The 17,502-nt window shown below is 35.9% G+C and overlaps 1 protein-coding gene across 1 annotated transcript in view; it reads left to right on the top strand.

Moving 5' to 3' along the window:
* The first annotated feature begins 464 nt into the window (after window positions 1–464).
* The window catches only part of LOC129220425 (tyrosine-protein kinase transmembrane receptor Ror2-like), a 90,284-nt gene continuing 73,246 nt past the window's right edge, over window positions 465–17,502 (top strand). Inside the window, exons 1-2 of the mRNA XM_054854850.1 lie at window positions 465–471; window positions 685–963. Coding sequence (XP_054710825.1) covers window positions 465–471; window positions 685–963 — 286 coding nt within the window. The remainder of the gene's footprint in view (window positions 472–684; window positions 964–17,502) is intronic.

The following is a 17,502-nucleotide window of genomic DNA, read 5'->3' as shown; positions in this document are numbered from 1 at the left end:
CATACTCCTACACACAAACACACAACCCCCCCTCACACGCCTATATACACACAGTCGTGATTGCGAAAAACATAATTTGTGTGGGAAACGCCCAAGAACTGAACTGAACTGAGTAGTTACGTTTCTATAAATTAGCCGGACTCGCGCATCTCGCGGCAGTTGTTATCAGTGTGTGGCAGTCTTTAGAATGTTATCGTAGTACGTAATAGTTCACAGTCCTTCACATTTCGCGCGAGTTCGTTACAGAAATCTTCATGTTGTGTTTATTGACCAACAAGTTTTATTTGCAACTAACATTGTAGTTTATTGTGTTATAATTAAATTTTTCCCAGTTAAAAAGTTCAAGTGTTTGTCCAAGTTGCTTGTGTCACAATTTCTACACAAAGAAATAGAAGGAATATCTGAATACTATAGTTCAAATGATTTCATTGCCCCGCGACTTTTGGAAGCGTTGAAGAGGTTAAATGTATGGTAAGAGTTTTTGAATTTAGAAACTTACTTTGACGCGCAACAATTTGAATTCAAGATGTCAAAATTCAAATTTTTTTTAATTTGAAATAAGCAAATTATTTAAAAAATGGTCAGATCCAACGTTTTTAAACATGCTCTTTCAGAAAAAAATACTTTTAAATTTTGTTTATTGTATACGTGAAAAAATGATGAAGTTGCCCCTTTTCGTTTCAGGTGAACCCGTCATCCTGGAAGGCCCGCGCAACGCCACCGTCATGTCCGGCTCCAGCGTTCTATTCCGCTGCGTCGTAGCAGGCGATCCCGAGCCCGCGGTCTCTTGGCAAAAGAACGGCCGGAGCCTGCACCACGCGGGCCAGGCCAACTACAGGGTTCTGGAGAACGGAGCCCTGAAGCTGGATAACGTCGGGCTGGCCGACGACGGGCTCTACCACTGCATAGCAAGGAACCACAAGAACATGGCCTACTCGGCGCAGGCCAGGCTGAGGGTCGAAGGTGAGTTGCTGTTATGGGTCTAAAACTCTTTTAAGCATTCATTTTTGCTTCCTTTTACGAAAAAGGAGGTATTGTATTCGCGAAAAAGTTTTCACTCAAAAATCGACCTTAATTTCCATTTTACTCACCCCCAATGAATGTTGAGTGTTTTTTTTCGTCCCGACCACACGACGACCTTGGAACGTACAGACACCCGAAATATCCATTTTGATGATCCCCGAGTTGATTACAACGAGTTTTCTCGTGACGTCCGTATGTATGTATATACGTATGTATGTATGTGCGTATGTATCTCGTATAATTCAAAAGCAGTATGTCCTAGAAAGTTGAAATTTGATACTTAGACTCCTTTAGTCTAGTTGTGCACCTTCATTTTTGCGTTCGGATGTTCCTAAGGGGGTCATTTACACCTTTTTGGGGGAAAATCATTGTTAATTTCAATGCTAACTCAAGTGATGTTATAATTTGCCAAACAGTTGGCAATGTATCGGAAGCTTTTGGCCGCCAAATTTTGTTACCTGGCGAAAAAATTGATTTTTTTTAAAATTTTAAATCAGGTTTGAATTTGGCCAATGTCGGTGACATTTAAAGAGTTAATCACTGAATCACATTAAAATTGCCAATAATGGGGAAATAAATCTGTGTAAAACTTTTTTTTTTTTTTTTTTGCTTCGGTTTGCAAGGAATTATGGTGAAAATATTTAGTGTTTCTTTGCTTACTCCAAGGCGCTATTATCATCAAATTGGCGTAAAAAGAAGTAATTTGATGCATACTTCAGCTCGTTTTAAAAGCAGTCAATTACCGCCTACAAGGCAGAACTACATGCAATAAACCGACTGTCAGGTTATGATATTCAGAGATTGCAGTTTCCTCCTTGTTATAGACTCATCTGTCTAAAATAGTCAACTGATCTGGATGCAGATGACATGTCATTGAAGCTGAGAGTGCCAACAAATTGGTAGCTAAAATAAAATTAGCACAACAATGACAATCCACAGTATTAGTGCGATTCAACTCTGAAATCAAAACTTTGGTAAAAATCAGTAAGATGCCTCTCATGAGCTAAGGCCAAGGCAAAGAACTACAATGCAATGTACCAACAGCCCGATTATGAATGACATCCAGAGACTCGAAACTGCAGCCTCGGTATTGCCCTACGGCTACAAAAAAAAAAAAAAAAACTACATAGGGTTACAACTTACTGAATACATAGGGGTAGTTAATTTTTTTTCTTTTCATGTTGGCAAATGTTCCTTGAAGTCAAAAAAAGAACCAAAAAAAAAAAAAAACATCATTTATACAGATCGTTTATTACTATTTATTTGTTGTGATTTTCATCCGAAGCAGTTTAGCAGATTTGACAACTTGGGGGTTTAGCAAGATGTGAGATCCAGCATCAAGTTTTATCTGTATGAATAGTATTTTAGTTCTTATCCCCCCCCCCCAAAAAAAAAACTGAAATTTGTGTTATGTTCTGCTTTAGTATTGTTCCTTTTACACATTCCATTTATTTGAATGTTACTGCAATAATTTTCCTTTTTACTTGAGTTGTCGATGATATTTTGCTGTTCCTCGAAAAACCTTTATCTGTATGGTAGGCTTTTACTTTCAGTGCAAAACAGCACATTTACGCTTAAAATTTGTAAGAAAAAACTTTTTCAGGGAGAATCGTCAGTTTGGATTTTTTCTTTTGCTACTCTCTAAATAGATTCCCATGAAATAAATTATTTTTTCTTTATTTCTCATAAGCTTTCTGTTTTCTTACAATCAAACCAAATCTAATAATTACTGCGTTTCCAAAACGAACAAACTCCGTTCCTTGAAGTATCATGCGCCATGATGCGATTGTCTCATTAAATGCATTGTTTATTATTCAGAAATGAATACCCAGTGAATGCTCTTAAGATATTCAACGAAACTACGAAAGAATTCAGCGGAGAGCAATTCCAGCAGCGAAGGGAAATAAAAGTCAAGTGCGCTTTCTTATTCTTGGCACAATAAATCTTTATTGAGTTGGATTTTAATTTAGTTGCATCCGAGGGATATTACGGATCTGTTGCCTATTATCTAAATTGAAAAGATATTTCTGTTTAATATATGACGTTAAGGGGGCATCGGCCCGATTTAATTTTCTTGTTTCGGATTGTGTCTTGCTTTTTCGTTTTGCATCTGATTAGAAAAAGAAAGTGTTTCTGACAACTCTGCCACGATAAAATCGCCCTAGGTTATTGCCATTTTCATAGAATGCAATAGTATTTTTTTGGAATCTCTGGGGAAATTCTTGCATCAAGGAAGCTTCCACATCTTCCTATTATTGGAATATTGAATTTTCCTTTATTTCTTTTGTACATTTGCTGCACGCAAAACATGTGATTAAGTTAGCACGCAATGTTCTTGCTTTTTTCGGCTTAGATTTTTCGTTTTTTTGACATGTTTCGTGTTGTTTGGAATGATACCGAATGAAAAGGGAAAATGTAAAGGACGCCGTACAAAACCTCGGGAGTTTTATTAAATTGTATAGTTACCAGTTTTCGATAGCAAGCAATGAACACAAACGGTTGAAAGTTTTCAGTGTTATGTTTTTGTTTTTTTTCGTTCCGCGTATTGGAAATATTTTTAGCATGTCGTTCCGTGTTCTTTAATAGATTTGTTCCGAAAGAAGTGAATTCTTCAGCATTTCATTTGATTACTTTTTTAACGCAACTAGAATAAAATATAATAGAAGAAAAAAATCTTTCTGTAAATATCATGAGTCCTTGCGGCACCTTGTCATTTCAAATTTTACCCAGGGGACGGAAGACAATCGAGAAACAGCGCACTCAAAATATATTCAATAAAATAAATTAACAACTATATTCACTATGAACGCGGTAGTATTTATTTCCAGAACTTTATGAATTTCTTTGATCACGTCACAGTACTCACGTGACTTGCTATTTGCCAGTTTTGGGACACAAATCACACACATGGATGAATCAAGGCTACTAGAAAAATTGGCAACTTTGATTTTTTTTTCAAAAAAAAGCTTGCATACTAGGGTGGTTCAAAAATACATGTAAAAAAAAAGTTTCTCCTACATAGCAAGACACAACTTAATATTTTTAGACTTGTGGATAGCAATATGTTGGGAGAATTTCAGCTTCCTATTTCAACTGAACAAGAAGTATGTTAGACTTGTTATGCTCACAAATAAAAATGATAGGCAAAACTTGTCACCGGACGATCTGACATTTTTTTTTTTCATCCATAAGCTCATTTCTTATGCATTGAAAAAGGCGTTCCTTGCGACGCCGAAACACGTGTATGCAGTAATCTGCAATGTGTGCTTTTTTTTCTTCACTTTTCAGAACAAAGGTATTTATTTATCTAACATTAAATTTCTTTCTAAGCATAGTCTTGAATAACAGAATTGTCAATAAAACCAACGAAGTCTTGAGGAACCAGTTATTTAGAAAATAGGTCACACCTCTATTTTCCTGTCAGTTATTGATGAAATGTATCTTGTAATCGATGAAGGCCAGATTGTTTGATAAGCCTGTACGATCTTGGCCTATGTACTAAATTATTTTGTGTGTACATGACAAATGCATGAAAAAATAATTTAAACTATGCTCGGGATTACTAGATTTTGGGGTGAAGAAGTCGAAGTCAAGAGTAGAAGGCTTTAAATTCCTCAAGTCAAAGTCGGAGTCTGTAATTTGTCCTCAAATCGGCCAGGGCTGCCGAGTAGGAATCGGACCAAGGGCGCCCACATGCAAAATTGTAAGGGTAGGGCTCAGATATTTTCCCCATGGAAACCGATTTCGTACAGATTAGAGTTAGTAAAATTTGACATTTTTAATAACTTATTCATTAATGGCTGAAGAAGAAATATTTTTACATTTTTGCAAACAAAAAAGTACTAAAAGCAAGGAAGTTCTAAATTCTAAGGAGGGGGCTTGAGTCCCCACCTCCTCTTCCCATGTAGGCGCCCTTGAGTTGTACTGATTTTGGGGATTGTGAGGGTCGAGGAATTCGAGTCGGGATCTCTAATATTACAGGAGTCGGAGACGGAGCTGATTATTTTTCCTACGACTCCGCACCCCTGTTAAAAACTCAAGAAGACCACGTGTTCCCAACTTTTCACTGCATTTAAAAACACGGCCAGGTAACATATTTGACTAGCTTGAAACCCCGCTTTAAAGAAACGGGGAGGTGGGATAGATTTGGCGACGCGTCTCTTACCATTATCGAACAGCCGGACCCCTACCTGATTTTCTCCTTTTCAGTGTGAAAAAACATAGGCAGCCACATTTGGAAGTCTTCCAGGATGGCACTTTCTCCCGCGACTACGAAATACTAACAAACTTTATCCGATACAGGAGGATAGCTAGTTAGGGCTCATGATTCATTTTTAAAAACAAAGCAGTACTTTTTAAGTGCTCGTTGTCCAATCAAGTCGTTACCTTTGTGCAAAAAAAAAAAAAAAGTTAATAAATTTGAATTTTGACCTCTTGAATTCAAATTATGTTTTTCGCAATCACGATTGTGTGTATGTAGGCGTGTGTGTGGGAGGGGGTATGTGTGTTTGTGTCTGTGTGCTGGCATAAGTGTGTGGGTAGTTGTGTATATGAATGTGTGTGGGGGGGGTATGTGTATGTGTGTGTAGGCATATGTGTTTGTGTCTGTGTGCAGGCATGGATGTGTGGGTAGTTGTATGTATGTGTGTATGTGTTTGTGTGTGTGTGTTTGTGTATGTGTGTGTGCGTGCGTGTGTGTGTAGTTGTGTATATATGCGCGTGTGTGTAGGACATGGATGCAACCTGGAGACGACTTTCGCTATAGGAGCAGCATCGTGAGTAGCCTGTCGACGGTGATGGTGCGGAGGGTGGCAGTGGGAAAATAAAAAGATAGGACATCAAAACAGTCAAATGAGAACAATAAGCAATCGTGATTGCTCAAAAAAAAAATAATAAATAATAATAATAATAATAGTAAGAATAATAATTTGAATCTTGACCTCTTTTGAATTCAAAATATGTTTTTCGCAATCACGAGTATGAATTTCGATAGAATGAAGCTGTAGAACGTTAAAGTATTTATTCTTTACATTTTAAGTTCATTTTGGTAATGATTTTAGTACATTATTAAGCTATTATATTGAATAATAGGTGCTGGTGCACAATGGTATGTATTTACTGCCGAAAGGAATGGGGGTTTATTAAGGGTAAATAATCTAATGCCTACTTGTTAAATACGGCGAATAGTCAGAACTCAAGTTAAGAACATATTAGAGTCATGGTTAAAAAAAAAATTAATTTGAATTTTGACATGTTGAATTCAAATTATGTTTTTCGCAATCACGAGTGTGTGTATGTAGGCATGTGTGTTTATGTGTGTAGGGGGTATGTGTGTGTAGGCATGTGTGTTTGTGTCTGTGTGCAGGTATGAGTGTGCGGGTAGTTATGTGCATGAGTGTTTGTGTGTGTAGGCATATGTGTTTGTGTCTGTGTGCAGGCATGAGTGTGATGAGTGTGTGGGTAGTTGTGTGTAAGTGTGTGTGTAAGTGTCTGTATGTATGTGTAGGTATGAGTGTGATGAGTGTGTGGATAGTTGTGTGTGGGTGTCTGTATGTATGTGTGGGTGTCTGTATGTATGTGTAGGTGTCTGTGTGTATGTGTAGGTGTCTGTGTGTAGGTGTCTGTATGTATGCGTGTGTATGTGTTTGTGTGTGTAGGTGTATGTATTTGTGTGTGTGTGTGTGCGCGCGTGTGTGTGTAGTTGTGTATGTATGCGCGTGTGTGTAGCATATGGGTGCAACCTGGAGACGGTTTTCGCTATAGGAGCAGCAGCGGTCGACGGTGATGCTACAGAGGGTGCTGGCGGGAAAATAAAATGATAGCTCATTAAAACTGTCAAGTGAGAACAATAAGCAATCGTGATTGCTCAAAAAAAATCAAACACTTTGCATTCACAACGCTTAATCTTAGAACATTTACTCTCCATTTAAAAATTCTTACATTTAATGGGAAATGCTGCTGTTCGTCAAGCGGTAAAAACGACGGATAAATTCAACTACCTTAAGAAAGATTCTTTTTCGAAATTGGGAGGATGTAGTTGCGCGACAGTTGAAAGAGCGCAATCTTCTTCAAAATATCATCAGCATAGGAAAAGGGCACTCCAATAAAAAGAATGGAAAGGGAAAGAAATTCGCAAAAGCGGGGAGGAAATTGAAGAAACGCACACTGCAAGTATCACCAAATTTTCCTCTTCCGCCCAATCTTCTTTTTTACTCCCATAAAGTTTCTCTCTTCCTTATTCCCAGATTCTTTTCCCGTATGATCTACTCGAGCTTTCCCATATTCTGCCTATCTTGTTATAGGTCCTTGCTGAATCTGTTTCTGTTGACTATGAAGCGGCCATGAATATTCCCCATCCAGTTGATTTTCCTTTGTGCCCCCTGCGAGTTTGTTGGTTTACTTTTTTTTTTTTGCAGAGAGGAAGTTTCGCTGCACAAATAGGGCTACTGCTTTTGCCCTCCGCGGATTTGCTCCATCTCTTCGAAATTTCTCTGGGAGTTCTGTGTGCTGTGGATTCTGAATACCAAGTGGTGCGTTTGCTTTTATGCGAAAAGTGGAAATGCCGCGGCAATATTTAGCTTGTTGCATATAAATGGCCACTTCTTCACAAGCACACTATTTTCCCGTTTTCCGTCGAGTGTCGAGAAAATTTTCAATTCTTCTTTTACAACTTACTTGGTTTTGATAGAAAAATAGGCTTAGGAACAATATTTTTAAAGCAGAGTAGTAAACAGTTACCTTTATGAGGAGAAAAAAAAATAGGCGTAAGAAGAACAATTTTTAAACAGAGCTAAATGATTGCTTTTTAGCAGAAATTGAATAGGTTTAAAAACAGCAATTCTTGAAGAAAGTAGGCATGATAATTGGATAACATGTTTTGGTAATGTTTAACTTGCAAGGAAAGGCTTGTGACAAGGCTGAACTCGATCCGGCTACTGAACAGTTTTACTGGTAAAACTGTGTCATTTCAGGGGAATGAGGAAACGAAAACAATGAACGCTACCTACTGGAGTTTGGAATTAATCCACTGGGGTTAGGGTTACAATTTCAACTATCAAAATATCACCCAGTAGGCAATTACTTCATTCAAATGTAGAAGGGTCGTTCTTCAAAAAGTGTAACTTTTCTGTCACACCCCTTTTACAGTAAAAACTTTAAGGAACAATTCATTCAACAATAATTTTTAATTTCATTGAAAATATATCTATTCAAACCTGCCAACAATTTTTTAAAAATAATTTTTAATTTACTATATTTTTGGTTCACAACATGTGAATTCTCACCTTCGTGGCATGTCAGACACCTTGTGTGACTGTTTATGTTGCTTAATAACTTGTTTAGTTAAAAGTATGTACTTATTTATTTATTATTCCTTTCACAAGTGTCTCAAACACCAATTGTTTTAGTACATTTATTTTTTTAATACAGTTGGCTCTCTGTTTAACGACTTTCTTTAACGACGGCTTTTCCCGGTCCCAGACAGTTCACAATAGTGTTAAAAGTATTCTATTTATGGACGCTTTCTACTTTAGGACGATTTTTTGTGGTCCCTTGAAAGTCGTTAAACAGAGAGCCAACTGTATTGTGTTTTATTTTTTTTTAGTAGGACATGGAGTCATGTCACGCAATAAATCGCCTTCGTTACCTAAACACAAAATGCCTTTCCTCTTTAACACGTGGCAGTAATGACATAAAATTTTAATTTCTGTGACACAAGGGAGCACCCTTGTTCATTTTCAGCCGTAGTTGAAGTTGTGAGATTTTTGTCGAAAAACAAGAAGATAGATTTGTCTTTTAAAACTTAGTGTGGTTATTCTGACTTGTCACCTCCGTGAACTTGAATTTCAGGGATGTAAATTAGTGTAAAAAAAAGAAGTGAACATGTTTTCGTATAACAGATATGTGCAGATTGTAGCAACGAAGAAAAAAAAATTCTACGAAAAATGTATTTATTAGGCCTATATTAATGAAAAGATCCTCACCTCCGTGACAGGCCTTATCAATGTCATTATTTCTGAGGGGAAAATAAATGATGGAGGGGAAATACATCAATAATAGGCATTCTACCAGAATTATAAATTGCCAGTATATCCTCAAATTTACTAAATACTATTTTTTAAGCATATATTTAAAACTAGTAATCAAGCCGTACTTGAATTAAGAGAACTTAATATTATATTCCCACTAATCATTAAAATAGCTGATTGTTTGCACAAATAACAAAATTACTACTTTGATATTAAATCGACCTCGATTTTTAAATATTAAAAGTTTTTTCTTTTATTTCCGTGAACAAGGCATTTTTTGATTTTTTAATTTCTGAGTAAAATAATTGGAACTTAGCTGGGCCATTGTTTATGGTTACTTCTAGTCGGTAACACTTTCATGTAAGAATGAAAAAGAAAATAAATAAAAGGTTTCGAAATTGAAAATTTTTTGCGTTTAAAAATTACGTTTTCTGGAGAATGACGCAGAAGCAATTTTCACCTGCCATACCTTGACGGGCGACTTTCTAGTCTATAGTAAAGTTCAAATTTCATCTTCGTGTAGAAACTAAAGAACGACAATACCTTGGTGTTGAAAATGAAAAATAGGCTATAGAACAGCATTTCCTTAACTTGATTTTTTTTCCTTTAATATCGTATATCAATTATTTTAAACTGTTTATAGTTGTATTAAAAACTTAAAATCCCCCCTCCCCCGTTATTCTTTTATGTAAAACCTGTATGTACAAAGGATGGCCAAACTATTATAATGAAAGAAAAATTTTTGTATTTTTATTGTGTTTTATTGTTGTTACATAGTTTTATTATTTTAACACATTTTACAGTTTATTTAAAAGTTTAAAGTGTATGCTCACAACATTTTACTTTTTTTTTAATGTATTAAATGTTACAGACGTCAGTGTCCGTTAGAATTTCAAGTTACAAGCTTCTTCTTTTAAATGATGATCTTTGGAAAAAATTAACGATTTTATAAATTGTACTCGGTTACTCAAGTAGCCATATCATACATTGAAAGCATGCTACGCCGCATCCGAGCCGTGATAGCAGCAAAAGGCGGATTTACACTAAATATTAAATAATTATTTTTTACCCATTTATAGTATCAACCATTTTAAATAAACTGTAAAATGTGTTCAAATTATGTTGTTGTTGTTGTTGTGTCCAATCCTTTAGGATCTAGCGACAGCTAGATCAAATCCATAATTCCATGCACCCTCGCAAAGTCGAGCACCAGGAGTGGGTTGTCGCGGACATCCTCAAGAGTGAGCCCCAAGCAATCCAGTAGGTGTTGCGGGGAGGCCGGCAGCAGATGGCACTTGGGACACGTTGGGAAGACTTTACGGCCGGATTCAAATGACATGCATTTCAGGTGCCCACTGAAGAGTCTTGAGATGGCCGTTTGGTCCTGTCTGTCAGCCTTGAAACGTAATGCACCTCCTGGTTTTGGTCTACTGTACCAAGAATGAGCTGGAGGAGCTAGCCAGACATGCCGGTCTCTATTTTTCGCCGCAGAGAAAATTTCTTCAAAGGTTAGGTCGTAATCAGTCGTGGCCATCTCAGAGCAGCCTCTTTTTGCCAAAGCATCCGCGGTTTCATTTCCCGGAATGTTGACGTGGGAGGGGATCCACTGAAGGTGGACGTCTCTTCGCTTTGAAATAGTTTTAAGCATATTGATGATTTGAATGCTTACTAGGTCATTTACTTGGTTCCAGTCCTGTAGATGTTGAATTGAGCTACGGCTGTCTGTAAGAATCCAGATGTCACTACAGTCTGTGGAGTGGAGAATTTGATTTAAACCCTCCTTAATAGCTATTAATTCGCTCTTAAAGACCGAGCAGTGGTCTGGGTTGCGTCGAGAGAGACGTACAGAAGGATTCTCAATATATATACCACTCCCAGTATGATTTGACTCGTCTTTACTCCCATCTGTATAAATAAGAGTAGCGTAACTCGGGATACTATTTATGACCTCCAGAGCCAGTTGTCGTAGATATTCAGGGACATCAGAGTTTTTGTTGGTTTGAGACGGTAGTTCAGAGTGGAAGTGAACTCCAAGGAGTCCCTCAGTCGGACTAACACAGGGTGTTAGAGATGAGTACTCCACTGAATGGGATATAATATCCAGTTTGTCGGCCAGACCAAGTGGGCTATTCCTTTTGAGTCTCTGGTTGCTACTCCAGCTGGACAGATATTCAGATGTACGGTTCTGATTTTCATAGCTTTTTAGTTTGTTGAAGTATTTCACCAGTTTCGAGTTTCTAACGAGGCCAAGGGGAGGGAGATTAGCCTCATAAAGTACTATATCATTTGGGCAGCTGTTTCTTAGGCCTGTTATGATGCGAGCCGCACTCAATTGCACTCTCTCCAACTGGAGAAGGTTAGATGTCGAGGCGCAGAAGTATACCGGGAATCCATACTCAAGGATAGGCCTGATTAGTGCAATGTATGTTGATCTGAGTGTTTTGGCGTCAGCACCCCAGTCTCTGCCAGAGATGTACTTAAGGATATTCAGTCTCTTACGGCTCTTGATCACCAGATTTGAGATGTGTCCGTTGCTCGTAATCTCCTGATCTAAAACAAAGCCCAAGTACTTTGGATGTTTAACATATGAAAGAGGCTGATCTTGAAAGAGGACTTGGGGGTGGTACGAGTACAGGTGTTTATTGGTGGTAAAAAGTCCAACATATGATTTAGTGACGTTAAAATTCAGTTTGTGGTTGTTTGCAAACTTCCACACATCCGGTGTTCAAATTATAAAACTATGTAACAACAATAAAAAAATACAGAAAAGTTTGGGTATAATTATTTGGCTACCCTCTGTACAGTGTACGCGTTAAAGCCCTTTCACGTATTTCAAACGAATGAAATGGGGTTTTTCTGAAAGAGTATGCTCAAAAAACATAGGATCTGACCATTTTTTAAATAACTTATTTAGATTTAATATTTTTAAAAAATTACTTAAATCGGCGAGCTTTTATTGTTTATGCTTCTGTCCGATGACATCACAAATGATGAAATGCCATTCTGCGTTGCCATTCACAGAGCAAAATATTTAATTCGCAAATTTACTCACGTGTATTGGCAACGATAGAGTTGATAGCAAGCGTTGAGCGCAATTTTAATTAACTACTTCATTATCATAACGTGGAAACGCCAAAGAAAGATTTGCCAAAATGCATCATATGTGACGTCATCAAGACCACGCCTTGTTTGAAAAATCGGACATTTAAAAAAATTAATTAAAAAATAACTGTTGGGTAAAATGAAAGTATTTTCTGGGTCCATGTTATTATTATTTTTTGCTTATTCTATCAATTTCAGTGACAAAAAGTACTACTTTTGACTGAAGGAAACAACCCCACTGTAATCTGGTTTTCCTCAATCCTCTCCATCTAATTCTATTATGAAACATGCTTTTAATTTATGATGAAACACACATTGCATCCAGTTAAGTTTCCCTAAATTTCCGAAACCAGAGCACATGACTATTAAAGCATGAAACGTCCATCAAAGCTTCTTTTCTCGGTACACTATCTTCTAACAGCACACTGCGGTATCTTGATAGCCTTTTTACTCTCCCCTTTTTTATATCTATGGATCTGATAGCGAATAATATTTGCTTTTTCGGGAGGGAAAGTTTTTGACAGCGTTATGGGGTGGAAAGATTAATGCGAACTTTGCGTGTTTTAAATGAGTATTACTTTATTTGGTCTCGAGTTTGCAGGGCATCCATAAATTTTCAGGCTGTTTAGTGAAACAAGAAATTTTTCTGCAAACTGTTTTCCGGGAGAAATGGGTTAATAATTTTTAGGCGTTTAGAAGATTCCGTGGAGAATTTTAAGTGGCAATAAATTGAGTGATTAAGTCTCGGGATTTTATTTGTTCATCTATCTGCGCTTTAAGATTCCAAAGTATATTTTTTAATAGAGACTTTTATGATTTAAATCAATATATGAGCAGAAGCGAAGTGTAGAGGTTTTTGGTTTATTTGCTTTTTTATTACTATTACTAGCGGTATCCCCACGGCTTTGCCCGTAGTAGAAAATTAAAAGGCCGTTTGGTTCTGATGTATATTTACAAATAATGTATGATGAATTTCTTGCCAATTGGCTATGTTCATTTGCTTGCCCATGTTACGGTTCCACGTTATAATAATTTGATAATTTACTTTTCCACGTTGTGATAATTTGATAATTTACTTTTCCACGTTTTGGTAATTTGCTCGGTAAAATGTTCTTAAAATTGGAATAGAAAAAAAAACAAAATCGAATTTTCGAAAAATAGCTTCGAGGTGCACACCCCATGCTGCAAACTAACTTTGTGCCAGATTTCATGAAAATCGGCCGAACGGTCGACGCGCTATGTGCGTCACAGAGATCCAGACAGACAGAGAGACTTTCAGCTTTATTATTAGTAAAGATTATTATTTTAAATTTCCGCCATAGTGAAGCGAGGAATTTCTTGGAAACTGTTTCCCGGGAAACTTGTTTAATAGTTTTCAGTCAGGTTTCAATTCAGAAGGCTCTGCGGGGAATTTTAAGTGTCAATAAATTGAGTGAATAGGTTTGGGATTTTATCTGTTCATCTATCTGTACTTTGAAAGATAATAAAGTCTTGTAGTCGGACCCCGGTTTAACGAATTCATTGGGACTGAAACTTTTATACGTTAAATCGGAGTTATTCGTAATATCGGGGTGATCAAAATTAAAAAAAAAAAAAAACGCTTACCTTATCTAAAACCTATAATAAGCAATTGCGCAAAAATATCCATAATTAGAAAGTTTACACCTTTTATTCAGAATTCCACGACTTATTACACGCTAGTTAGTTTGAAATTTAAAACTACCGAGTAATAGCTGTTTGGACAATTTCCTTGATACTTGACTCGAAATAGTTCTCTTTCGACTTTATTGAGGGAAAAAAATACTGCGTCTTTTTCAGCCTGCTGCATGAGATATGTTTCAAGTTTCCAGGCCACGCAAAGCATTTGAAAAAGTAACAGTTTTTGGGAGTTTCACTATAGCTTTCAGCATCAGAATCGTTATTCGTTGGTTGCCCCCCCCCCCCTCGCAATCGCCTGTCAAAAATTGCTGATTCCAAAAAAAAAAGTTTTCCTGCTTCGGACAATATGGATTTTACATTTAGAAAAGAATCCAATTTCCTAACTCAAATTAACCAAAAAAAAAATTGCCCCCCCCCCCAAAGTATTTAGCGTAGGGACCCTCGATATCTTAATCGGGCCCTGATCTAATTTAACTATGGGGCATCAACTCTTATTTAAAATACTTTTTATCTTTTATTTGTTATATTTATTTATTTATTGATGTGGCACTGCATCAATCATTTGCTGTCTTACTGCTATTTCTCTCTCTCTCTCTCTCTCTCTTTTTTTTTTTTTTTAATACTGTCTAAAATACAAAAATACGTAAATTGTTACAGGTCAAAACGTAAGCGGATGGAATTTTTATGCATGAGCAGTTTTTTGTTTTTTCTTGGTTCCAAGACTTATTTTCGATATTGGTTGTTACTTGACATTATAAATTATTATTTTTCTGATGTTATTAGTCTTATTTGAGAGTAGATTTCCTTCTTTATTTTATATTTGTACTGCAAAACAAAATTAAATATCGTTTCATAATTTATGCATTTCTAGTATAATAAAACCAATAAATAAGGCAAAGGAATTTCTGTTTTTTCAAATATTTGGAAAAAATGCTTATGGCGGTAGCCAAGGGGGCCCATATGCGAAATTGAAAAGGGGGGGGGGGGGCTCAAATATTTTCCCCATGGTTTAGCAGGATATTTTCTCCATAGAAACCGATTTCACTGCAGATTAGAGTTATTGAAATTTGACATTTTTAATAACTTATTCATTAAGGCTGAAGAAGAAACATTTTTACATTTTTGCAAAGAAAAAAGTATTAAAAGCAAGGAAGTTCTAAGCGGGGGTTCTAAATTCTAACTCTTAACATAGCACTTCAATCTGATATGTCACGCCTTTTCGTTGTCTTCGGAAAATTAAAAGTAAATAAAACCTCGCTTTAAATTTGAGGCCGCTAAAGTGAAAAAATTACGAAAAGTTGTTTTTTCATTTTTATAGTTTTATTTTAATAAATGGACAAAGCTGACGTTTTCTATTTATTTAAATTCCCTGTAGTTTAAGCTGCAAGTTTGGATTCTTATTCCATCAAAAGACAATAGAAATATAATGAATTCACTTTAACAATTGGGTGGTTCCCTTCAGTTAAAAGTACTACTTTTAGTCACTGAAATTGCTGGAATAAGTGGAAAAAATAACATGGAGTGAGAAAAAAACTTTCATTTTCCCAACAGTTAATTTTTAATTATTTTTTTTTAAGTGTCTCGTTTTGAAAATAAGTCGTGGTCTTTAGGCGTCTCAAATGATGTACTTAGGCGCGTCTATCTACAGCGTTTCCACTTTATGATAATCAAGAAGCAAATTAAACATTGCACTCTGCGCTTGCTATCAACCATATCGTTGCCATTACATGTGAGTAAAGATGCGAATAAAATATTTTGCGTTGCGATTTGGCATCAGTGAATGGCATTTCATCAATTGTGATGTCATAGGCAGAAGCGTAAACAATGGAAGCGCACCGATTAAAGTAATTTTTTTAAAAATATTAAACTTAGTCGAATTATTTTTTAAATGTTCAGATCCTGTGTTTTTAAGCATGCTCTCCTAGAAAAAAATACTTTTAAAATTTCGGAACCGACCCCATTGTAAACTTTTTTCTTTGATGATGTTGTAATAAAAGAAATTGTCCTCTTGTTTAATAATTTACGATTTTATTCTGTTTTTTTTTAAAAATAAATACACATACATTTGTACGTTAAATGAATAGGTACTTTTAATGACCTTGTTTATATTACGGTCTCGGATCTACCATGCTATCTTATTGCCTCCCGATACGCGCGATATATCGAGCAACTACCATCGATATATCCCAGCGAAGTTTTTACAAAGTAATCCGGTACAGCCAGGGGTGATTGTGCTCCGGTATTTTACCGAATTTCCGGTTTTTCGGACGTATTTCCGGTATTTTTATTTCCGGAAATACCGGAATTATGTTTTTTTTTTTGTTATGCTTTTATCTCCCTACCTCCGCAACTTTTTAAAAATTATATAATACTCATCAAATACACCTGCAAGAGCCTTAAGATGGACACCTATCCCTTAAGAGGGACAAATGTCAAGATAATTTTGTATAACACCAGCTCAAAAGTAACTTTGTAACCCATTAAAATTTGAATCAAATGCACACACACTATTTTGACTCTGACTATTGAACTATTTAATGCTATGACATAGGTGCACTTAAGTAATAGGGGCCAAAGATTACCCCCCCCCCCCGTTCTCGCTTTGAAACTTTCAGGTATTTTTTGATGAACTCACAATCAGCCCTGGGTACAGCGTTAAGGGGAGTCAGTACCATAAATACTTTTAAAAATTCGATTTTTTTTTTTTAATACATTTTGAAACTTTATTTCAATAACTTTTTTAATGATACAAACTTCTTGATCGTGCTCATATTAAAAGTAAGTTTAAATAAGCTTTAAAAAAGGTAAACCTATTTTGATGATTTATGATTTTCCCCTTTAAATTGCAATATATCAAAATGGTATTTTTGAAACTTAATGTTCCTTTTTCTCCGAAACTAAATTGTGTTAGGCTTTGAAATTTTTACCACCTAATCCATACATCTAATTGCATATACTGAAGTAAAGTTTTTCTTATTTTAGAAAAATATTTTTTATAGAGCTGATTTCGTGTTGCAAAATGGCATTTTTTGAAAAAAATACAGTGACTTGCACAATAGAATTTAAAAAAAAAAAAAAAAAAAGAAGCTTTCTTTCTGTAAAACTTGATTTCAGTATAGATAAAAGAGTCTACTTAAGGTACAGACAAAATTTCATAATTGTATATTTAATAGATTTTCAGAAAAAGGTACACGAACCTGTGCAATTTAACATTGACGGTATGGGGATACTGACTCCCCTTAAAACAAAATACGGAATATCCGCAATGTGTTTTTATTTTTTTTTGGTAAAGCCACTAATCATATCCAAGCATAAAGAAACAAATCTTAATTAATGCTGAAGTCGTTTCTTTCCAAGTTAGATGCAAAAAATGATGTTTCTGAAGCAATGCATGACTTCCGTTTGACTCGGTACACCTGTCATTAACAATTTGCTGAAAAAACGAGTTCGGGTTGAAACTTCGCTAATATTTCATAACATTCCATTTAAAATGTCAAGTCCTCAATTAGGAGGATTCAAAAATTCCAAACCTGAATAAACTGTCTGACAAAGTGACATATATTATTCAGTGAAGAATGAACAAATAAGAGATGGCTGGAAACTGAATGGAACTGAAGGGAGTTTCTTCTACTTTTTCTTTTTCTTTCTTTCTTTCTTTCTTTTCTTTTTTTTGCAAAGAATGTATTCAATT

The sequence above is a fragment of the Uloborus diversus genome, chromosome 1 (assembly GCF_026930045.1).
Source record: "Uloborus diversus isolate 005 chromosome 1, Udiv.v.3.1, whole genome shotgun sequence".
Lineage (NCBI taxonomy): Eukaryota > Metazoa > Arthropoda > Arachnida > Araneae > Uloboridae > Uloborus > Uloborus diversus.
This window is presented reverse-complemented; position numbering and strand designations above follow the sequence as displayed.